Source organism: Aspergillus costaricaensis (assembly GCF_003184835.1).
Source record: "Aspergillus costaricaensis CBS 115574 unplaced genomic scaffold BO79scaffold_47, whole genome shotgun sequence".
NCBI classification, from domain to species: domain Eukaryota; kingdom Fungi; phylum Ascomycota; class Eurotiomycetes; order Eurotiales; family Aspergillaceae; genus Aspergillus; species Aspergillus costaricensis.
The window spans coordinates 160717-183341 of NW_020291847.1; the positions used below are offsets into that span (position 1 = coordinate 160717).

General features: G+C 50.4%; 8 protein-coding genes across 8 annotated transcripts; 6 read left to right on the forward strand and 2 right to left on the reverse strand.

Moving 5' to 3' along the window:
- Positions 1-853: 853 nt before the first annotated feature.
- BO79DRAFT_182006 (MFS transporter) lies at positions 854-3148 on the reverse strand. The gene is made up of 3 exons (XM_025680193.1): positions 2482-3148; positions 1412-2421; positions 854-1309 (listed from the first exon to the last, which is right to left on the reverse strand). Exons 1-3 carry the CDS (start codon positions 2864-2866, stop codon positions 1013-1015), a joined length of 1692 nt encoding a protein of 563 aa, XP_025534787.1. The 5' UTR covers positions 2867-3148; the 3' UTR covers positions 854-1012.
- Positions 3149-4395: 1247 nt separating this feature from the next.
- BO79DRAFT_211613 (putative thiol methyltransferase) lies at positions 4396-5560 on the forward strand. The gene is made up of 2 exons (XM_025683051.1): positions 4396-5093; positions 5171-5560. Exons 1-2 carry the CDS (start codon positions 4590-4592, stop codon positions 5525-5527), a joined length of 861 nt encoding a protein of 286 aa, XP_025534788.1. The 5' UTR covers positions 4396-4589; the 3' UTR covers positions 5528-5560.
- BO79DRAFT_211614 (deubiquitinase OTU2) lies at positions 5221-6770 on the reverse strand. The gene has a single exon (XM_025683052.1). The coding sequence runs from the start codon at positions 6631-6633 to the stop codon at positions 5629-5631; it is 1005 nt and encodes a 334-aa protein (XP_025534789.1). The 5' UTR covers positions 6634-6770; the 3' UTR covers positions 5221-5628.
- A 398-nt stretch (positions 6771-7168) lies between these two features.
- BO79DRAFT_203741 (short chain dehydrogenase/reductase family) lies at positions 7169-8385 on the forward strand. The gene is made up of 4 exons (XM_025681740.1): positions 7169-7364; positions 7438-7672; positions 7750-8053; positions 8118-8385. Exons 1-4 carry the CDS (start codon positions 7335-7337, stop codon positions 8335-8337), a joined length of 789 nt encoding a protein of 262 aa, XP_025534790.1. The 5' UTR covers positions 7169-7334; the 3' UTR covers positions 8338-8385.
- Positions 8386-9121: 736 nt separating this feature from the next.
- Positions 9122-12141, forward strand: BO79DRAFT_203742 (putative potassium uptake transporter). Its single transcript, XM_025681741.1, has 11 exons — positions 9122-9292; positions 9349-9469; positions 9548-9684; positions 9755-9944; positions 10004-10137; positions 10192-10233; positions 10285-10617; positions 10678-10792; positions 10849-11563; positions 11615-11658; positions 11714-12141. Exons 1-11 carry the CDS (start codon positions 9256-9258, stop codon positions 11988-11990), a joined length of 2145 nt encoding a protein of 714 aa, XP_025534791.1. The 5' UTR covers positions 9122-9255; the 3' UTR covers positions 11991-12141.
- A 1051-nt stretch (positions 12142-13192) lies between these two features.
- On the forward strand, positions 13193-15659 carry BO79DRAFT_222133 (alpha,alpha-trehalase; the record flags this gene model as incomplete). Its single annotated transcript, XM_025683547.1, has 5 exons — positions 13193-13318; positions 13391-13466; positions 13540-13661; positions 13725-15463; positions 15533-15659. 5 exons carry the CDS (start codon positions 13193-13195, stop codon positions 15657-15659), a joined length of 2190 nt encoding a protein of 729 aa, XP_025534792.1.
- Positions 15660-17438: 1779 nt separating this feature from the next.
- BO79DRAFT_182023 (isocitrate lyase 1) lies at positions 17439-19851 on the forward strand. The gene is made up of 5 exons (XM_025680194.1): positions 17439-18139; positions 18205-18360; positions 18415-18757; positions 18812-19364; positions 19422-19851. Exons 1-5 carry the CDS (start codon positions 17936-17938, stop codon positions 19780-19782), a joined length of 1617 nt encoding a protein of 538 aa, XP_025534793.1. The 5' UTR covers positions 17439-17935; the 3' UTR covers positions 19783-19851.
- A 533-nt stretch (positions 19852-20384) lies between these two features.
- BO79DRAFT_211621 (hexadecenal dehydrogenase) lies at positions 20385-22607 on the forward strand. The gene is made up of 4 exons (XM_025683053.1): positions 20385-20755; positions 20854-21084; positions 21207-22006; positions 22064-22607. Exons 1-4 carry the CDS (start codon positions 20610-20612, stop codon positions 22429-22431), a joined length of 1545 nt encoding a protein of 514 aa, XP_025534794.1. The 5' UTR covers positions 20385-20609; the 3' UTR covers positions 22432-22607.
- Positions 22608-22625: the final 18 nt, after the last annotated feature.

Below are 22625 nucleotides of genomic sequence, written 5' to 3' on the forward strand. Positions count from 1 at the left end.
GTCCGACAGAATGACATTCTCTCTCTATGCAAGTTTAACAATTTTGCCATCATGGGGTGCTTTCTTTTTGTCTCCGGCAATCCATTTGCTGACCACCACCGAAACCCTAGTCGATACTTTCGGTGTCATCCCACGCTGGAACATGCAACGGGCCGGATATGGCTGCCTCCCCGCTGGAATTCCACCTCCATCCTTGGCCCATAGCCTTGATGTTTAATCCATCCACCTGGTGGTACCGGTTATGCATGTTTCCGCTTCGTCCCGGCGGTGCGAATTGCTGGTCCATTCCATCCGCAAATCCCCCACCTGTGGCCCCGTCAGGTGAAATTGCCGTCTAAACCATACGCGTACTTTGTGCTTGAGCGCTTACCTGGTCAGCCTGTGCTGTCAAAGTTCTGGCAGCCAATCACTGAGTAAGATGCTAGAATAGGATCACTAGAAGCGTGAGAGCTATCAGAATCTACTACACTCGCCTTGGTCTGCGCATGCTTGGGTAACCACTTTTGGCAGTGACATTGACACTGGGACCTATTATGAAACAATGCACAGGCTCAGACTCGACACTACCCCAAATTCATCCAATTAATTATTGACTTGGCTATTCTATTGATCTCGACCTCCGCGCTCTATTGTCCTTCGAACCAGGCGATAGCTGTCGTTCGCTACAACCTAGCAGGAGGCATCTGGCCTCACTTGGGCTCATCAAGTCTAAAAATAAACAATCATGCTCTTGGGTATCCTCAAGACGTAAACGTTCTCTGGCGAGTTCGAGGCCACTTCCACCTGTCATATCGACGCGGACTTACTCCTAGTACCACAGGGCGTGATACGTTGAGAAAGAAAAAAAAAACCCCGGCAGATACCCCGAGACAGAAAGCCAAGGAAATGCTTTATGCAACCGTCTATTATAATCATGACAAAACACGACACTTACCAACAGTGTCTAGACCCAAGTAACAGTGTTTGGCACCCAACGCAGCGTACCAATGACCGAGACTGGTCATAAAGGACGTCATGTTCTCAGAGCATCCATCGATTTCCTCCATCGAGGCCCGTAAACTTTCATCACGAATAGGACGGAGCTGCTTGCAAACGCGACCAGTCCGAGAATGGTGAACAGCCATCCATTGCCAATGGCATCGATGATCGGGGCGGTGACAACTGAGCCCACACAGGAGAAGATATTTCGCATAAAATTGTTCAGTGCGACACCTGCAGAGGATTTCTTGGGCATGAACTCTGTCAGCATGGTCGTTGCCATGCCGAAAATGAGCATCGATCCAACGCCGAAGAAGAAATTGGCAATCATCTACAAAATCTTGTCAGTAAGATGCCATGAAGTGCATGAAGCAGAGGGGATAAGCATCAGCAGATGTGTGAAACCCTTTGTGTCAGACATCCAAGAACATACCGGTGCAAGCCAAAACACGCCTCGATCCGCGCACCATCCATACCAGATCAGTCCAGCAGGGTAGAGCATGGCGCCAAGCCAGGCATTCTCACGCATCCGGTCTTCGGGACGGTAGATCAAGTTTCCATGTTCGTCGTATCTTTTGGCTTTCTTTGCCTCCCGTTGCATGATGCTATCCATCCAACGGCCTCCGAAGGTGCTAGCAACAACATATCCGAGCGAGTTGGGTATATAAAGTAGGCCAACGATGATTGTACTGAAGTTATATGGGCTAGCGCTGAATGTATGCTCAACACTGACATTTAGCACATAGAGAGATCCAAAAGTGATACTTGCGTAGTATACAGTTAGTAGAACGGGAGGATAACGCAGGTAAAGAATGATTTTCAAAGGGTCGAGAAACACCATCTTGAGGACCTTCAACCACCTAGTGGTGAACTGAACGACTTGTCGAGAGGATACTCGACTCACTTGACGCCTAATAGTTTCCTCTTGCTCGATATTCGCCTCCTGTGTCTGGAGTTTCGTGTTTGCCAGTGTTTCTGGAAGGGCAAAAAAGATGAAAACCACGGTGAGCCCTCCATAGGCGGCCAGAAACCAAAGCGTACTTCGCCATCCCCAGCGTTCAGCTAAAGCACCTCCTACAATTGGGGCTATCAGAGGTCCACATAGCGGACCGAGATAGAAGATATTCATAGCACGTCCCCTTTCTTGGGGGTCCCAAAGGTCCGCAATGGTTCCAGCACCAACCGCTTGAACTGATGCAGATGCACCACCACTCAACATTCGCAGTACAATAAGCATAGCTATTGAACTAGAGATGGCGCAGAGAGAGTTGAAAACGACGAAGAGGCTGAAGGAAACGAGGTATATCGTTCGTCGTCCCAATCTTTCGCTAAAAGATGACCACCACAGTGGGAAGATCGACATACTAAGCATGTATAGGGAAATTGATAAATTTGTTATGGTTGTTGAGGTTCCCAGTTCCGTTGATACTTGGGAAAGGGAGGCTGGCATTCACGTAAGGACACGACCAAATTGAGCCACGACTGGAGAGAAGGTCGACTTACGAAAGAAGATTGAGCTACCCATTGGAGCTGCAGCTCCTGCCACTGCTACCACGAATGTGATAAACCATTTCGTCTTGCGCGGATATACCTTGGGGTTCTCAACTTCAGCCAGCAACGAGAGCTGACCAAAAAGTCCCCTTCGTTTCAATCTAGGTACCACTATCGGACCTTCTTTCTCTTCATCTGGAAAGGTAGTGCGGACATGTGATTCCTCGTCTTTGCCTTCTATCACGGGAGAGTCGTCAGAGCCTTGAGATATGGAGTCAGGGTCGCGCTTCTCGTCGATCATCTCATCATTAGATCGTTTTGCTTCAGGGTGAGTATGACCAGCTGGGGAGACCTGCACCAAGTCGGCATCAGGAATGCCATTTGTTGCTGTCGCCATCTTCCTTTCCGTACTGCTTTTCCATATGAGAGGCTAACAGTCCAAGCAGCACGATAGGGCTCGTTTCAGAAGGGACACACTAAGAGGTCAGGACAGACTAGAATATCATGCATGTAATAAAGTGAAAGTAGCATGCGCTAACTAGCCTTGCCGGCGGGGCCAGTGACAAACTGTTAAGACGAGATATAAGAGCTGAGTATCATCATAGACTGTCAATAATGCAAGTATAAAAGTGAATAATGGTGAGAGAGTGTGGAAGACGAGCTGGTCGGTCCAGATAAGACAGTTGGAAAAGATCAAGTTTGGAGTAAGAAAGAAGAGGAGGAAGACTGGGGTGCGTCTTTGCTCATGAGTTAGTTTGTATCAGCCGGGGTTGGTTCGTCCTAATCGGGCAGGAAACTGTATGTGCCTTCCCCACTTGCTCTGGTTGCACCTGCCATTGGATCTCAACAATCCAGGATTCCTTGATAGATCGATTCTGCTTACAAAGGATATAGTAGATCCTGCACGGGCTGCAGGCTCGATTTCCCAATTTCTTATCTCTTCACTACACCTTCCTTTCTTTATTCTACAAACGTATCTCTAGCCGAGATTCAACATCCCGAGAATCCAGAGAATGACACCATCAAGCTGAAACTGGCAAGCAGCATGTAGTACACCGCTACACACGCAAGGCGCCAGTATGCATACCGCAGTCAAACCCTTTTGGTTGCAAAATACTGTCTGACATCTGTGTAGTTTGCTCCATAATTTATGACCAGGTATCCCGTCAGTGTGCTAAGCCCATGAATCAAGCAGCATCTAACCCTCCCTCCATACTCTAGGGGGCAAAGCCAAATTCAGGGCCAGCCAGTCAGAGACCAACCAACTGGTGCCGTCCCATCCGATGGCGGTCATTTCCGCCCCTGATTTGGCACTAATTGGTACTTTGCCGAGGTCAAGCCTCGCTAGATAGCCGGACGTTAAATGTCCCGCTCGGTAGTGGGGACTCATAGCATGAGAAACAGGAAGGGAAACAGTATGAACATCCGAATTGCACATGGTACACAATATCACAGGTGCTCGGTCTTTGAGGCTCGAGAGTATAACCGTAAGTAAATGATAATTGACATCGATGATGTGATGGAGCTAGAATGCTCGTTGATAAGGGCTCTCGGGGTCCTCTATATGGTATTGATCTTCATGTCGGGGAGAAGTAAAGCACCCGTGACACTATTCCAGCACAATACTTTCGCAATATCCTCTCTTGCAGTCAGATAACGATTGCTTCCTTCAGATTCACGTTGCTCCGACTATCGCTCTATGGACCGTCTTTCCTGATGACAAACTAGGCATGTCAAAGGGTATTACTATGAGATCTAGGAAAACCCCCTTTTTCGGGAAACCCCCAAGCAGCAACGATGTGACTCAAGCAGTCTGAACAGTACAATGAACGTAGCTATCCATATTGACAGTACATCTGCAACATCCAAGTCTATCTCCGAACAACAGCCATCTATGGACGACAAACCCCTCCCTCCAGCCCAGTGGATACACTCCAGCACGACCCGCCGGCTCACTCACTTGCCCCACGTTCGAGCCAGAAAGCCAACCAACCTCATAGACAGTTCCAGAAATACGAACCCAACTAGAATGACAACATAACTCACCACCTACTTACCTCGTACGTCCAAAGTACCTACTAGTACCTATCTTCATACCTAGCATCCATCATCAATCCACCATGGCCGACCAACCCACCCTGACAGCAGCCCAACAATCCGTCCACAACACGCTCGCCAAATACCCCGGCGAGAAATACGTCGACGGCTGGGCCGAAATCTGGAACGCGAACCCCACTCCTCCTTGGGACAAGGGCGCCCCCAATCCAGCTTTAGAAGATACCCTGACGCAGCGTCAAGGTACAATTGGCAATGCCATCGCCACGGACGCGCAGGGGAAGAAGTACCGCAAGAAAGCGCTAGTCCCGGGCTGTGGGAGGGGAGTAGATGTGCTTCTGCTGGCGAGTTTCGGGTATGATGCGTATGGGTTGGAGTATAGTGCTGCGGCGGTTGAGGCGTGTAGGCGGGAGGAGAAGGAGAGTACTACTAGTGCTAAGTATCCCGTTAGAGATGAGGAGGTTGGTAGGGGAAAGGTGGTGTTCGTGCAGGGAGATTTCTTCAAGGACGATTGGTTGGAGGGGTTGGGGTTGGAGTTGAACTGCTTTGATTTGGTTTATGATTATACGGTGAGTTTTAAAATGTCGCCAGAGGCAACGGTCTACGGGTGGTTCTCTAGATGAATGATTACTGATTTCGTGTATAGTTCTTTTGCGCGTTGAGCCCATCCATGCGACCTGACTGGGCACTCCGGCATACTCAGCTATTAGCCCCTTCGCCACATGGGAACTTGATCTGCTTGGAATACCCAAGGCACAAGGACCCATCGCTCCCGGGCCCTCCGTTTGGTCTCTCCTCAGAGGCTTACATGGAGCATCTCAGCCACCCGGGAGAGCAGGTCTCTTATGACGCCCAGGGTCGATGCAGAGGAGACCCTCTCCGTGAGCCAAGCGAGCGAGGACTGGAACGTGTGGCTTATTGGCAGCCTGCCCGAACACATGAGGTGGGCAAGGATGCCAATGGGGAGGTTCAAGACCGAGTATCGATCTGGCGCCGCCGGTAAGGCCATATCCGCGGTAGATAGAGTATCGCCGGGATGGGAGTCACTGCCTTGATTGGTCAATAGCCTAATCTTTGATTGACGTATTTGTTTTATACGCTTCTCTATGTATGTTTGGAGAGTGCGTTGTAATGCTCCCCGAGTCCGTATGTGTGTCTGTAGTAAGCCAACCAGATGACCCGCTTGCTTCCCTCTTCGTCGCCTGGCTCTTCGACATCGCCCGGTTCGATCTTTTCGATTCTCCCATCTCCTTGGATGACATTGATCTCGACGCCATATGCCCTGGCGATCGCTTGCAATTCAAGTTGTCCGCCCCATTCGGCCGTCAGTTTGACTTTCCTAGTATATTGGTCCAAAGGCTCCTCCATGAACGGCGCAAAGTCGTCCTGGTGGTCGCTGATGAAGTCTGCCGCCACAGCTCTAACCGCCCGATACCCGTCATGCTTAGGCGAAGCCACGGTATCAATGCGAGATTGAGTCGGAGGCTGAAGGATCATCCTCTTCGGGTCAGGTTTCAGACCGATGCCTTGCTCGTCCAATTGGCATGCGATGGCAGAGAACAGACAGTGTCCATCCGGGTTTATGTCAACCTCCTTCAACTGTAAGCGCTTGAAGACGCCCTCCATGACCTCTTTCTCATTTCCACGATGATCGGTCTGGTTTGCAGCCTCCTCCGCAGCAATCGCCGATTGCGCTGCTTGTTCCGCGGCACGACGTGCTAATCTGGCCTTCTGACGATTGGGCTTCTTGGGACGAGGACCGGAGGGCTGCGGGGTAGCGGGGGTAGAGCTTTGAGGCGACGATGTCGTTGTCTCCGACGGAGTATCTGCATTTTGCTGATCGGGCGAGTCACCAGCCTCATCAGCGTTTCGGTCCCCTTCGCTGGATTCGTTCAGACTGAGGTCTTCGATGCCATCCACAGGCTGGTCTGATTCGCCGTTTAGTTGCGCGATCTCAGCTTGTTGCCGCTCAGAGAGCTCTCTTTGGAGCCTCTCGCAATCATCGTTAACTCCTTTGCGAGTCTTCTTCGTGGCGGACTTCTTCTTCTGAGTGATTCGAGCCTGGAGATCTTTTTGTTCCTTGCGGTGTTTAGCTTGTAGCTCCTCCATCCTGGCAAACGGGGGATGTGCTGGTCCAACTGAAACTCTATGAATGACTCTAGAAGAATGTCGAGGATCAAAGTGTTGAATGAACGCGAAGGGCAGCTATGCAAAAATAAAATCAAGGGTATCTTGGCAGAGTAGGAAGTTCAATGCTGGACATGCACGAGTGGGATGAAGCTCAGCCCCGCCAAAGCCTGTCGTGACTTTTTCTGGATCACCCGATCGGGCCCTTCGATGTTGATGCCTTAAGGCATCAAGTCCCCTGGTCGCTCATCGGCTACTTTGAACGACCATCGAGAGGAGATAAGATACCGGCAATGATGAGAGTTGCCTCAGGTGTCTCTACCAGCTTTATGATTACTGTACTTCGTACTGACTGAACTCCTGCTGGCTCTTGCCACTGACATGTCATGCAAGCCACTACTAATCACTCCAGAAGCACTGCAACATTGTTCTTCCGTTCCGCCCAGCCTCGGTATCTTTTGTGACACTGTAGAGTGATCCCCGGTTGTTCGGGTATCCCCATTATCCCCGGGCGGACCCTCAGGCGGTAAAGGTAATATCTATAAGGGGTAGATCAGCGTCTCTGTCCAGACCTCACACGTGCGGCTGACTGAGTCTCTTGCAATCGGTCATCCTTTTGTTAAACTGACTTATCTGAACTTCCCTGACTTTCAAGTACGATATTTACCACACAGACCATCATCATGGACGTTCAGCAGTTGTTCAACGTCAAGGTGCGTACTGCGGAGATGCAGAGTAGAGGCCTCGGCCTGTACAGCTGAGCTGAAGATCTAACCATGCGATTAGGGCAAAGTCGTGCTGGTCACTGGTGGCGCCAAAGGAATCGGTCGGATGATCTCAGAAGGCTTCGTAAAGAATGGCGCCACTGTCTATATCTCGTCGCGAGACGCCAAGTCTTGCGATAAAGCTGTAAACGAGCTCAATGCACTTGGCACGGGCAAGGCCTATGCTATCCCTGCCGATTTCTATAAAGAAGAGGAAGTCAAGAGATTGGCTGAAGAGATTGCTAAGCGTGAGAGTAGTAAGTCTAGCCCTTAGAATGCTGCTCCCTAGGGGGGGGGGGAGAGTGCCACGTGCTCCAGCTTAACACATTCCCAGAGCTGCATGTTCTTGTCAACAACTCGGGTTCGAACTGGGGTGCCCCGTACGACGAATACCCTTCGTCTGCATGGACACGAGTTCTCACTCTCAATCTTCATCGTGTGTTCGACCTTACCAAGCTTCTCACCCCTCTACTGGAGAAAGCCGGCTCATCTGGCGACCCGGCTCGCATTATCAACATCGGTAGCGTTGATGGCATAAGGGTTCCGGCTCTGGAAACCTTTGCCTACAGTGCCAGTAAAGCTGGCTTGCACCATTTGAGTCGTGTCTTGGCACACCACCTTGGAAGACGGAACATCACGTACGTGTAACTCCCATATGATCGCTTATCGACGGCGCTTGGGCTGACCCGGCACTACCCGCAGATCAAATTCCTTGGCCTGTGGCCCATTCGAGAGCAAGATGATGGCTGCCACATTGGAAGCGCATCGGGAGACCATCGAGGCAAGTATTCCTTTGGGTCGTATTGGTACCCCGGAGGATGTTGCAGGTGCGTGCTTGTTCTTGAGCAGCCGCGCCGGCTCGTATGTGAATGGAGCGACTATTACTCTGGACGGCGGTAGCGTAATCGCAGCGAAGCTCTGAACTGTAAGCTGTAAGCCAGATGGAACGGATGTTCGGGGTAATTCATGTATGCATATGCAATGCAGAGTTGATCTAAGCCTACATACAGAAGGTCCAACCCAACTAATGGATTGTTTCATTTTAAACTTTTTGATCCGTGGTAGACCTGGCAGTCCGTGCCCAAGTCATGCAAATTATAATGTTCAAAACTTAGTCCAAGCCAACCCATCTTGTCTCCCCTACCATGAAGAAGGCAATACGACTGGAGGCTGAACAACGAGCTTGACATCATCCCATGGTTGGCATATGACAAAGGAGGATGTCATGCTGAGCGGTTAACTCTCATCATTGGGAGGAACATGGCTGAAGGGATTCACTCCCTCAACAAACCTTCCACTAGTATTTGCGAATGGTTGGCGTTTGCCTACCTTGCCTTCTGACAAATCTCAATATCATCTCCAGGGATCGTCTACTCCAGTCAGCGCACATCGAAAAAGCAACCTGGTGTTCTGCATTTTCCACGCCGAAGGTTGCTGCGGCGATCTTCGCTCGCCGTCAGCCACCATTTCTAGTGTGCACTAGAACCGTTGGCTAAGAAAATTCCCTCCTATATCGCAAAGGTGCATCTATACAGCCTCCATCTAAGCTCTGGTGACCGATCGCGTGGGGTCGTGATTTTCTGGAACGGTATTGGTCCGGACAAATCGCTCACTCTATCAGCGCGGGGCTCTATTGGCACAGAATAAAGATCTCACAGCGGACTCTCCCAAGATCCTAGTCCCGGTAAAGAGTCTGAGATTGCTGTCGAATTTGGGTAAACTAATCTTTTCTAGTTTCGTCTCTTCAGTCATTGCGTGTTGGTATTCGTGATTGGCTTGTCCCTTACCGCGCCGGAATCGTTTTGTTCCCGATCTATGAGCATACCTGCCGCGACGCAGTATGTGGAAGCTGCAGGCTAATTTTATCACTCTACATTGTGCGTTGACTATCATTGCAATACTGGTGGCACAAATAGCTCATCTATATGCACAGATGCATACATTCTTTTTCTGGGTCTTTTGGGATTGGTCGTTCTTTACCCCTACGGCAATCTCCGCGCCATCGATGCATACTTCTTCGGTGTAAGCTCTTCGACCGAGTCAGGGCTGAACACGTTAGTCGATCATTTCTTTATTCGTGCTACTTACCGTCGACTCATAGGAGCATAGTCTGACGTGGATATTATTTTTAGAGTCGACGTTAAGGACTTGGAGCTCTACCAGCAACTCTTCGTCTACTTTGTTCCAATCGTCTCGAACCTCGGATTCATCAATATTCTGGTGGTGGTTGTCCGCTTGCTATGGTTCGAGAAACGCCTCAAAGAAATTGGTAGGTACTTTCACGAGCTGGTGCTAGGTTGCTCGATGTTTATCCTCGCTGATGCGATGAACTTCAACAGCACCTGGTGTCCTTGATCGAAAGAGTAACCCATTGAACTATGATTCCGCTCGCTATGATCCTGAAGCGCATCCCCAGAGGCAGAGTGAGCCTACTACGTCAGAAAACGTACCAGGTGACTCAACAGAGAAGGATGTCGACGATGGCCAGCGCTTTGTTGGCTCGAAAATTGGTCATGTGGTACCCGAAAGGTGAGAACGTGGCCCGATACTTGATGTCGCTATGAATCGCATTTCTAATCGCCATATAGGCCTAGAAGCACTGGAAGAGTACGACCTGAAAACGACAGCTCAGATCCACAGCCAGCTGGTTTATCGCGGAGTATCTCCTTCGCGGACACTACCAAGGCGCTCTACATCCCTTCACCACAAGAGCGTGACAGAGGTACCTTAAATTTCATGGCGCGTTGACGGCCAGGCAATAGCTCATAGGAAATAGGGGTGCCGATAGCAGAAGTCCAACGAGGACCGGGTGAGGACGGTAAGCCTAACTACAAGCTCTGTTGCAATCACTCAGTCTGACACCGGGTAGTCATCGAAGAGGAAGATGAGGACGCCGAAACTGAGCGGAGAAACTCTGAAAATACGGATGACCTGTCTGAGAATGGTAGAAGCGCTACCGGTGGCTTACCATTCGAGCGGGTAGCATCGTCTTTGTTCGTGATCGGGAAACAACCTAGCAGAGCCCGAGAGCCATCTCTGCGGCCGGCCATATCTCTCTCCAAAGACGCAAACCTGCCGGAGCTCTCCGTACAAGCAACACTTGGAAGGAACTCGCAATTCCACAACCTGACTGCTGCAGACCGAGAGCGACTTGGTGGCATCGAGTACCGGAGCCTGAAACTACTCCTCAAAATTGTGATCGGTGCGTATATACAGCTTCGTTCCCTCTTCTGTGTTCAGCAGGCTCATCTATCATCAAAAGGTTATTTTGTTGGGCTTCATGTGATCGGTGTGGTGTGTCTTGTCCCTTGGATCTTGCATTCGAATCGCAAGTATAGGGACTACCTCGACGAATGCGGCCAAAATGAAGTCTGGTGGTAAGTCCTGGTATATATGAATCTTACAGGCATTCTATATATTCTAATATTTATAGGGCGATCTATTCGGCTCAGACGATGACTAGCAACCTGGGATTTACTCTTACTCCGGATTCCATGATATCATTCAATGATGCCGTGTTTCCTATGCTAATCATGAGTTTTCTCGCTTACGCTGGAAACACTTTATATCCTTGCTGCCTCCGACTTCTCATCTGGGGCATGTCCAAGTGTATCCCTGAGAGCTCTTCTCTTAAGGAGCCCCTGGAGTTCTTGCTGAAGTACCCTCGTCGGTGCTACTTGCTCCTCTTCCGCAGCAAGCCAACATGGATCCTTTTCGGGATAATTTTTGTGTTGAATTTTGTTGATGTCCTCTTGATCCTGGTTCTTGATCTCGACAACCCTGCGGTGAATGATCTACCTGGCGGACCTCGTGTGGCGGCAGCTATCTTTCAGTCAGCATCTTCACGGCACACAGGGACAGCATCGTTCAATCTTGCCGACGTGAACCCGGCAGTCCAATTCAGCTTACTCGTCATGATGTACATTTCGGTGTTCCCTATCGCTATCAGTGTACGAGCCTCCAACATCTATGAAGAAAAATCAATCGGGGTATTCTCATCAGAAACCGATATGGACGAAGGTGACGGCAAGAGATACGTCTTAATGCACATGCGAAACCAACTCAGCTTCGATTTGTGGTATATTTTCCTTGGAATCATGTGCATCTGCATTGCAGAGTCGGGGAAAATAATGGACCCCACGAAGCCGGTTTGTGACCCTCCTTGACCGTTGGAAGCATCGCTCTGACCTGGACAACAGGCATTCTCTGTGTTCGCGATATTTTTCGAAGTCGTCTCAGCCTAGTGAGTATAGCCACGCCATGGTTACTGCGCGTAGTTGTACCTAACGTATGCACAGCGGAAACGTCGGCCTAAGTCTAGGATACCCGACCGCCTCCACCTCCTTCAGCGCTCAGTTCGATATCTTCAGTAAGATAGTCATCTGTGCCATGATGATTCGTGGACGGCACCGTGGACTGCCATATCAGCTCGACCGCGCGATCCTCATCCCCAACAACCGCCTTGTGGAGGATGATAAAGTTGAAACTCGACCAAGTATCTCCCTGCCACGCATCCGCAGTATGGATCCGACGGACAGCAGATACATGAAGATGAAGAAAGCCCATACCAGATAGCAGGAAAACTTTTGTCTTTTGGGTTTGGGCGACTCTCTTCAGGCTTTCTTGCTTTGCCGGGGGGAGGTGAAAGGTTAATGAGTCTTGGGTGTGTACAGGCTGTCCCACACCGAAGAAGATCTAGAATGTACATAGACTGAAAGATCATCCCACTTTCATTGTTGCTGCGATGCTCCATGCTAGAGATATATCTATCGAGTGCCACGTCAAGAGCTCGACCAACAGATGCCGCGGAGACCCACAGACCTCCTTCATTTTTTGCTTTATTGGTTTGGTCCTCGTGACCACTCGTTATCTGGCAGTAATTGCTTTTTTTATTCTGGGATTACTCCTTTTTCTTCACATTTTCTCCTTATTCTTTTTTTTTTTTTTTTTTTTTTTTTGTTTTTGGCCTAAATTGTCCAACAACTTATCTCCAGAGTCCATTCAATGCAGCACAAGTAGGGCGGAGGCAGCCGAGGGAAATACCGAAGGGGGGGGGGAATAATTGAGTGGAGCGGCGACATCATCGGGCCCGTGGCGTCATAGTCTCCAAGGGAACTTCATTCTCTACATCAATGGGATGCTGTTGGGTGCTGCCGCTCAATCCGGGCAAGAAATAACAATTATAATCATAATCGATAATCAAAATTCCCCCCTGTTAGCGAAGAGTACAAATTCAACAGACTGAGACTTCTTCTCCTTATTTTTCTTCCTTAAGTTTTCAATCTCAACCAGTATATATTGAGAGTTACACACCGCCGAATTGCACACAAACAAAAACCTTCAAAGGAACCAGCCAAACCGAAGACCCGGTGTTGTGACGTACCCCCCCAAATCGCACGGGAGCTGAACCGCCGCTGGTGGCCAATCCATCTTACACAAAAAACTCCCTTTGTCGTGTACTTGCATTGTCTCTCAATCCTCTTACTTACCCAATACCCTACTGTTTGTCCTACCATCCTACCCAGCTTTAGCGAGATTGTCTGAGGTACGAAGAGCATAACCTCAGTTTTTTTTTTCTTGGGTACCGTCTCGAGTCCAAGAAGAGTTACAGCGCCACGAACGGGCCTAGCGTCTTCAATAATTGGTGTCGCAGTGTCACCCCTTAACCCATCCATCCATCCACCCCTGCTCGGATCCCCCGTTTTCGCTCTAGCCTTTCGTTTGTCGGGCCTGTCATCGAACGTCTCTTCTATCTACCATCCCACAATCTTCCGACGATGAGCTCGCCAAGTGCTCAGCATCGACGCAACACGTCTCTCGATCCATTCTCCGATCCCGACGTCTACTATGGCGATGAGGATAACATTGCTCGCATGAGAGACCGTAAGCGGGCATTCTCTTCGGTACGTCCGGATTCTACCGCTCCCCTAAGATAAGCTGAGAATCAGCTGTGCTGACCCCACGCCTGTGAACAGACTCTCAAATCTTTCAATCGGGATGACATTCAAGAATTTCTCGGAGGCCAATTCCCCGCAAGAAGAGCGAGTCATGGTACGTATAAAAGAACGAAAGATCAATTCTCCGAATTATCCAGGGATTGTGGGCTAACCCGCGGGGTATACAGATGAGACGCCGGCCGTTCCCCGCAAATTCCTCATTGACGTTGACACAACGCTCCACAGTCTGTTGGAGCGGGAAGACACAGATCGGAACATGCAGATAACGATAGAAGATGTGGGCCCCAAGGTATGTGTGGTCGGATGTCGAAAAATTACGGCCACTTCGAGTCACTAATGCACTGTCTTGCAGGTATTCTCCGTGGGAACCGCTGCATCTTCGGGATACAACCGATTCGACTTGCGAGGAACATACATGCTTTCCAACCTCCTTCAGGAGCTCACAATCGCCCAGGACTACGGTCGGAAACATATTGTGCTCGATGAAGCCCGTCTCAGTGAGAACCCTGTCGCACGGCTCTCTCGTCTCATCAAGAACTCCTTCTGGAACGCCCTGACACGGCGTATTGATGGACATAACATTGCTGAAGCTGGTCGCGATCCCAAGGATTGGACGGACGACCCACGACCCCGGGTCTACGTCCCTCCGGGAGCCCCGGAGCAGCTTGAGTACTACAAGGGTATTGCGGAAGCGCATCCCGAGCTGCGCCTGGATGTGCAGTTGTTGGACTCGAATATTACTCCGGAGTATACCAGGAGGCTGAATGATAAGCCCGGTCTTCTGGCATTGGCCATGGAGAAGAAGGTTGATGAAGCCACGGGGAAGACTGAGTATAGTGGAGTTCCTTTCGTGGTCCCGGGAGGAAGGTTCAACGAGCTATATAACTGGGACAGCTATATGATGTCTCTGGGTCTGCTGGTTAGCAACAGAGTCGACCTGGCTAAAGGCATGGTGATCAACTTCTGTTTCTGCATCAAGCACTACGGGAAGATCTTGAACGCAAATCGTTCGTACTACCTCATGCGTTCCCAGCCTCCTTTCTTGACCGACATGGCTTTGCGTGTCTATGAACGGATCAAGAATGAGCCCGATGCCATGGAATTCCTTCGCAATGCGACGCTTGCCGCAATCAAGGAGTACTATAGCGTTTGGACGGCCGAGCCGCGATATGATCCGGTTTCTGGTCTTTCCAGATATCGCCCTGAAGGTGAAGGAGTGCCTCCGGAGACGGAGCCGACTCATTTCCTTCATATTCTGACTCCGTATGCCGAGAAGCACGGCATGAGCTTTGAAGAATTTGTTGAGGCCTACAACGAAAGGAAGATCCTGGAGCCAGAGCTCGACGAGTACTTCCTGCACGACAGGGCCGTGCGAGAGTCGGGACATGACACCAGCTACCGTTTGGAGAGAGTCTGTGCCAACCTGGCTACCGTCGATCTGAATTCACTGTTGTACAAGTACGAGGTGGACATTGCCCGCATCATCCGCACCTACTTCAAGGACAAACTCGAGATCCCGCAGGAATTCCGGACAGCGTCGACCCAGGATATCCAATTCGAGTCATCCTCGGTCTGGGACCGTCGCGCACGCAGAAGAAAGATGCGTATGGACACTTACCTCTGGGATGAGGAGAAGGGCATGTATTTCGACTACGATACTGCCAAGCAGGAGCGCACCTCGTACGAGAGTGCCACCACCTATTGGGCGATGTGGGCTGGTCTCGCGACACCCCACCAAGCATCGCAGTTGGTGCAGTCCCTCAAGCGGTTCGAGGCCTACGGAGGCCTGGTCTCGGGAACTGAAGAATCTCGGGGTGCCGTTGGCCTGGATCGGCCTAACCGGCAATGGGATTACCCGTACGGATGGGCACCGCAGCAGATGCTGGCATGGACAGGTTTGATGCGCTATGGCTACCAAGAGGAAGCCGAGCGCCTGGCATACAAGTGGCTGTATATGATCACCAAGGCCTTTGTCGATTTCAACGGCGTGGTGGTCGAGAAGTACGACGTCACCCGGCCTATTGACCCACACCGAGTGGATGCCGAGTACGGCAACCAAGGTGTGGATTTCAAGGGGGCTCCCCGCGAAGGGTAAGCGTTGTTCCCTCCCTGATGAGTAATAACCATGCGAACGCAACACTAACCCGGTCATCTCTCTAGGTTCGGATGGGTCAACGCCAGCTACGTGTATGGACTGGAAATACTCAATGCCCATCAGCGACGCGCCCTGGGCGCCATCACGCCGTACGAAACATACAACAAGGCGGTGGCTGTTCAAGACTATTAAATTGGAACTCGAGGATGACAAAGAAAGGAGAGAGCATGATCGCATTTAGCGCGGCTATTTGTTTTCGCCCGTTGTGGCACTTGTCGACTTTCTGCACAAAAAGGAAAAAGGGTTATGCGGGCACAGTTTCTATAGCTTAGAATCGGTTGGACGAGGGGACATCTTGGCTTTTTGGTTATAGAGGATGCATTGCCTACTATGATTGAGTTGACTCAATAGTTGATTTATGCTGATGCAAAGAGAGAGAAGGGAGCTTGTTATTATTCCGAGGTGGACATATCCCGAGTAGAAGTGACGAATCTTCTTGAATGTGGCGTTTGTTTTTCTTTGGGTTATTGTTCTTTTTGATGTTTATTGTTCGGGTTTGCGTTTCCAGCCACAAAGTCCACGATAAAACGATTAGGTAGTAACGAGAAATAGTATGTAGTAGTTAATGCATTCTTCCGGATTTGGATGATAATGATGATAATGGTTTTCCTTTTACCCCGTAAGCAGATGCAGCTAACAACGATCGGAGATCAATCCAGGGTCTGGTCTGAGTCAGAGTCAGAAGTCACGACTTGTCAGATGAATGAATGGATGGATGACCTCCCACAGACAAATTCACATGTGAATGAAACACATACATTCTAAACTACCTACAACCCAATATTGCTATTTTCTTTCCCCCCAGACATCCATCCCTCCCAATTATCCATCCATCCATTTCCCCAAGTTTACACCGTAGATAGTCCTAGTAATTGACACACGACCACGCAGCCCCGAAACCCCCAACCCCCAGCCCAGCTGAAAGCTCCATGCATCAGCCCCCAGAATCTCCGAATACTAACTTACCACCCAACCACTCACCCCGGTAGATAGCTGGCAGTGTACCTTTGTATACGGAGTAGATCTGCACTTCCTCATTTTATAATCATAAGTATATTATGTATCCCTGTAGACAAAAAAACACAAGAACACCCCATCTCCGAAACACACCCACGCACTCCTCACGACATCCAACTTCCGATGAATAGTACTATTCTCGGCCATCGTCCGAAATCCTCCACATACACCATCACTCTTCACAAATAACAAGGACGAAAAGTAGTAGTAGTAGAATACTCGGAACACCATCTCCTTAACTTCCCGACCTTGCGTGGCCTTTCAAGGCTATGAAGAAGAAGACTATACGGAAGGGGACAGACAGCTACGTGGATCGGCTATGAGATGGACAGCTGATTGGGTGGCGGGATGCCGAGGCTGATTTTCTTCCCCGTGTTGTATTGATGCCTGAGGGGTATGGATACGGGAGTGGGGAAGTAGAATCATACATATTGGACCTATGGGGGTGGAGGGTTGGGGGGACGGGAGTGGTACGGTATTGTAAATGGGTAGAGTCGGAGCACATGCTTACTTAGTTATGCTTTGAGGTGGACAAACGTCATTTACTTAGGTTGTTACTTTGTTACTATGGGGTGGGAGGTTGTTTCGTGGGGTAAGTAGCTAGGTAGTAGTTTACTATGATAGTAGGATAACATGCTATGCAGTCTTTTAGAGAGGGTGTTGTCTTGTTTGCTAGTATGGAGTAGGAGATGCGATGAGAACAATTTAAGTTAATTTTCGTAAGAAAGAAAATAGAATAGTAATCTAGAAAGTAGAACTATTGCATAGCAATTGATTCCAACTAACTACTGCAGAGTGGCGACCTGTTTTCGGCCTTGGTCCCTTTAGACCGAGGATCTTCGTCTGGTCTCGATCCTCTCTTCCGAACCAGCCAAACCCACTCACTCACTACTACTGAGACTGCCTTCCTCCACTAAACTTGGCTTGTGAAACCCTTGGTTCAACCTAATTGTTTTCGACTCACCCCCGGTTTTATTTTGTTGCAAGAAAATCAGATACTCCGGGGGCGGCAAAGCTGACTGTCCCCTTGGTCCTTGGCCCTTTCTTTCCTTCTTGTCCCGCTGAACCGAACGTTTACCGACCAACCTTGTGCTGGTTGCTGGGTGCGCCCAATGACTTGTGACGCATCGAGGGAATTATGGCGCATGCTTTAAGTAGCTGGGTGTTTCCCTTTGGCTTGTGATTCCGGGTTTCTTACTTTGGTGATTGACTTTATTTGACTGTATCCTTTTCTTCTCTTTCTCTCTCTCTTCCCTCTACTCTCTCCTCTCTTGTCTTTCTTGTCGGTTGTATGTGAACATTGTTGGATACATTGTATTATACTATATCCATTTGCATCAATTTAGATCTTTGCTTATATTACCCCCTCGGCTATACCACACATCATCATCATGGCTTCCTTTGAAGAAGAAGACCGGAAGTATCTGGACGATGTCCAGGCCGTCCAGAAGTGGTGGCAGGACTCCAGATGGAGACACACCAAGCGCCCTTTTACTGCTGAGCAGATTGTGGCCAAGCGTGGTACCCTGAAGATTGAGTATCCTTCCAATGCTATGAGCAAGAAGCTGTGGAAGATCTTGGAGAGCAATTTCGAGGTTCGCATGTCCCTGCTGTGTGGTGGTGGTTAGGTCAATCATGAGCTTACCTCTCTCTTCCGCAGAACAAAGTACCTAGCTTCACCTATGGCTGTCTCGAGCCCACAATGCTCACCCAAATGGCCAAATACCTCGACACCGTCTACGTCTCTGGATGGCAGAGCTCGTCCACCGCCTCGTCCACCGATGAACCCTCTCCCGATCTTGCCGACTACCCCATGGTAGGTCTCAGAGGATGTTGGTAATTGTGAGATCACTGCTAAGACTCGAGTTAGAACACCGTCCCCAACAAGGTCAACCAGCTGTTCTTGGCTCAGCTGTTCCATGACCGGAAACAGCGCGAGGAACGCATCACTACCCCCAAGGAGCAGCGTGGCAAGGTGGCAAATGTGGACTACCTGCGCCCCATCATTGCGGATGCTGATACCGGACATGGTGGCTTGACGGCTGTGATGAAGCTGACCAAGCTGTTCGTTGAGCGCGGTGCTGCTGGTATTCACATTGAAGACCAGGCTCCGGGTACCAAGAAGTGCGGCCACATGGCCGGAAAGGTGCTTGTGCCTATCAGCGAACACATCAACCGTCTGGTGGCTATCCGTGCGCAGGCGGATATCATGGGTGAGTAGCATCCTGATTTGCTCAATCCGCATAGCATCAACTGACTTTATCCAGGCACCGACCTGCTTGCCATTGCTCGAACCGACTCCGAAGCTGCCACTCTCATTACCTCCACAATCGATTACCGTGACCATGCCTTCGTCGTGGGATCGACGAACCCCAACCTCCAGCCCCTCAACGACCTCATGGTGGCTGCGGAGCAGGCTGGTAAGAACGGAAACGAGCTGCAGGCCATTGAAGACCAGTGGACTGCCCAGGCTGGCCTGAAGCTGTTCAGTGAAGCTGTCATCGACACCATCAACAAGGGCTCCTCTGGTAACAAGAAGGCCCTCATTGATGAGTTCCTGACGAAGGCCAAGGGAAAGAGCAACCGCGAAGCCCGGGCTATCGCCAAGGACATCACTGGAGTCGACATTTACTGGGACTGGGACGCCCCTCGCACCCGGGAGGGCTTCTACCGGTACCAGGGAGGTACCCAGTGTGCGGTGAACCGCGCCATTGCATATGGACCTTTCGCGGATCTCATCTGGATGGAGAGCAAGCTGCCCGACTATGCTCAGGCGAAGGAGTTTGCCGACGGCGTGCACGCCGTGTGGCCCGAGCAGAAGTAAGTGCTGTCCTAATTTGCATCGGTGTAGATTTTGACACTAACCTGTCGCTTTAGGCTGGCGTACAACCTGTCGCCCTCGTTCAACTGGAAGAAGGCGATGCCGCGCGATGAGCAGGAGACGTACATCAAGCGTCTGGGAGCCCTGGGATACTGCTGGCAGTTCATCACCCTGGCGGGTCTGCACACGACGGCGCTCATCACGGATCAGTTCGCCAAGGCGTACGCGAAGCAGGGAATGCGGGCGTACGGCGAGTTGGTGCAAGAACCGGAGATGGAGCAGGGAGTGGATGTGGTGACTCACCAGAAATGGAGTGGTGCCAACTACGTGGATAATATGTTGAAGATGGTGACGGGCGGCATCAGCAGTACGGCGGCTATGGGCAAGGGTGTCACGGAGGATCAGTTCAAGCACTGAAAATGGAGGGGTGAGTTGGTGGCTGACTGCAGATCTGCATATTTGCTTTTTTTTTTTTTTTTTCTTTTTCTATACTGTTCATTGTCTCCATTGTTCCCGTGAGCTAGCTTTTGATTTATCATCGTATATACCACAATGTGATAGTTCGTTGACATTAAGTTGATGAGGGTGATGAGCAAGGGGGAAATAAGCTCCTAAGCTATCCGCAAACAGAACCCCTTGCGAGGGCAAGTGGGTCGCGTGCATGACTCAACCCGTAGCTGTCATTTGTTAATTAAAGATAAGTCAGTAACATGTGAGCAGTGGCCAACAACGGTTCTCCGTTCGTAAAAAGCAGACCTTGCGAGTGGAAAAGTCCTCGGTTGTGCCGCGGAACAGATGAGGGGAAAAAGGAGGGCATGTGCCCGGAAATGGATGAATGGACGGAGAATGCATGGGGTTTTTCTGCCCCCTAAAAAATGAACGGCTCGGCGAATTTGCTGATCACCAATCCACCCGGTCCTCGGTCGGCGGAATGCTGGGCTGCTGCTCATTATATTATCTGGCCTGACGAACATCCTCACTTCCCAGTTGTTTCTTCGTATTCCATTACTCATTACTCATAGGAGTAGATAAGGGCACTCGTCACGGGTGTTTCTGAAAGAATCAGGGGCTTGTCAGAAACAAGAGCTCCGCATTCGGATTCCTTCTTAATCTACTAGTCTTCTCGGCTCAACTTCCGCCTTTTTTTGATCCTTCGTTCCTCTCCTCCTTGTTCCCATTATTCCCTCCCTACTGTCATCTTCACCCCTTCCCCTCTCTCTCTCCACCACCTTAATTTACTCACCATGGGTGCCATTGAAATCCCTCCTTTGGAGTATACTCCTGTTGACGAGGTCGCTGAACGCGTTTCTCGCTGCCGCAAGACCTTCCACGAGCATACCACTCGCGATGTGGAGTACCGGCTGGTCCAGCTCCGGAAGCTTTACTGGGCGTGAGTTGCTGTCCCAAAGTACCTTATTTTGCCCTACCTTTCGGGTAGCTCCCCGCATGGCTTTAATATGTAGCTAATTAATCTACTGCACGCAATAGCATCAAGGATCGTGTCGACGAGATCCATGAGGCTTTGCGTCTCGATCTGAACCGGCCTCTCTTTGAGGCCGTCATGGCGGAGAGTACCTGGCTGCTTAATGACATTGTCTTCGTCTGCCGCAATCTCCCCAAATGGGTCAAGGATGAGAAGGCCGAGGATATCGACCTCACCTTTAAATTCACCAGTCCCAAGATCCGCAAGGATCCTTTGGGTTGCGTCTTGGTTATTGGGTATGTTTTTTCTTTTTGTTTTTCATTTCTGTGGGATTTTCAACAAAAATTTCTCCTCCTCCCCCCTATTTTGTTTTGGTTGGGGTTTGAGACAAGGCTAACGGCGACCGTTATGGGGTCAGTGCTTTCAACTACCCTTTCCAGTTGACGCTGGGTCCAGTTATTGGCGCTATCGCGGCGGGTAACACCGTTGTCATCAAGCCTAGTGAAAAGTCCTCCAACTGTGCGGTGGTCATCCAGCAGATTATCGAGGCTGCTCTTGACCCCTCCGCCTACACCATTGTTCAGGGTGCTATCCCCGAGACTCAGGCCCTGTTGGCCGAACGCTGGGACAAGATCTTCTTCACCGGCAGTGCTAATGTCGGTCGCATCATCGCTAAGGCAGCGGCTCCTAACCTCACCCCTATTGTTCTGGAGCTGGGTGGCATCAACCCCGCCATCATCTCCAAGAATGCCGACCCCCGACTGGTCGCGCGCAGACTATTCTGGCCTAAGCTGATGAACGCTGGTCAGCTCTGCACGTCGCAGAACTACTTGCTGGTCGAGAGGCCACTTGTCGATGCTGTCGTGGAGGAGTTCAAGAAGGTTTACAAGGAGTTCTACCCCCAGGGTGCCAAGGGCTCTGCGGACTTCTCCCATATCATTGACGATGCTTCTTTCCACCGTATTAAGGGCATGATTGACAACACCAAGGGCAAGATTGTCATGGGTGGCAGCATGGACGAAAAGGAGCGCTTCATCGAACCCACCGTTGTTGTGGTTGACTCGCCTGAAGACTCCATGATCACACAAGAGAGCTTTGGTCCTCTCATTCCTATCCTGCCTGTTGACAGCGTCGAGCAGGCTGTCCAGATCGCCAACGGCGTCCAGTCCACGCCTCTGGGCCTCTACCCGTTCGGTTCCAAGGCGGAAGTTGAGAAGAGTATGTTTCTGGAGCTGTATAATTTACCGTACAACTTGAAATACTGACGTGCTGCAGTCCTGTCACAGACCCGCTCCGGCGGTGTTGCCGTCAACGACGCCGCCCTGCACATCCCCACCCTCCCCTTCGGTGGTGTTGGCGAGAGCGGTCAGGGTGCTTACCGGGGTAAGGCCAGTTTCGATGTCTTTGTGCACCGTCGCACAATTACCACTAGCCCTAGCTGGATCGAAAGCTTCCTCGCCATCCGCTACCCGCCCTACAACGGCAAGGAGGAGCTTTTCAAGAAGGCTACTACTTTGATTCCCGACTTTGACCGCGACTGCAAGAAGGTCCAGCTGAGCTGGCTCAGATACTTTTTGACTCTTGGTGGTGGCAGTGCCAAGTCTGGTGCTGCTCGTGCCACTGTTGTTGCTGCTGGTGAGTGATTCTTTTACTATCGTCCACTGTCGTTTTTCTGCTACAACCCCTCTATCCACTGCGTATCGTTGTTTGATATGCCAGACTTCTTACCTCCGCATCCCCTTCAGACCGAGAGTGAATTATCCCGCACGTCGCTTCCACGTTAATTGGATACCCCGATACCCTGGATACGTAATTTACATATACACTAAACATAATA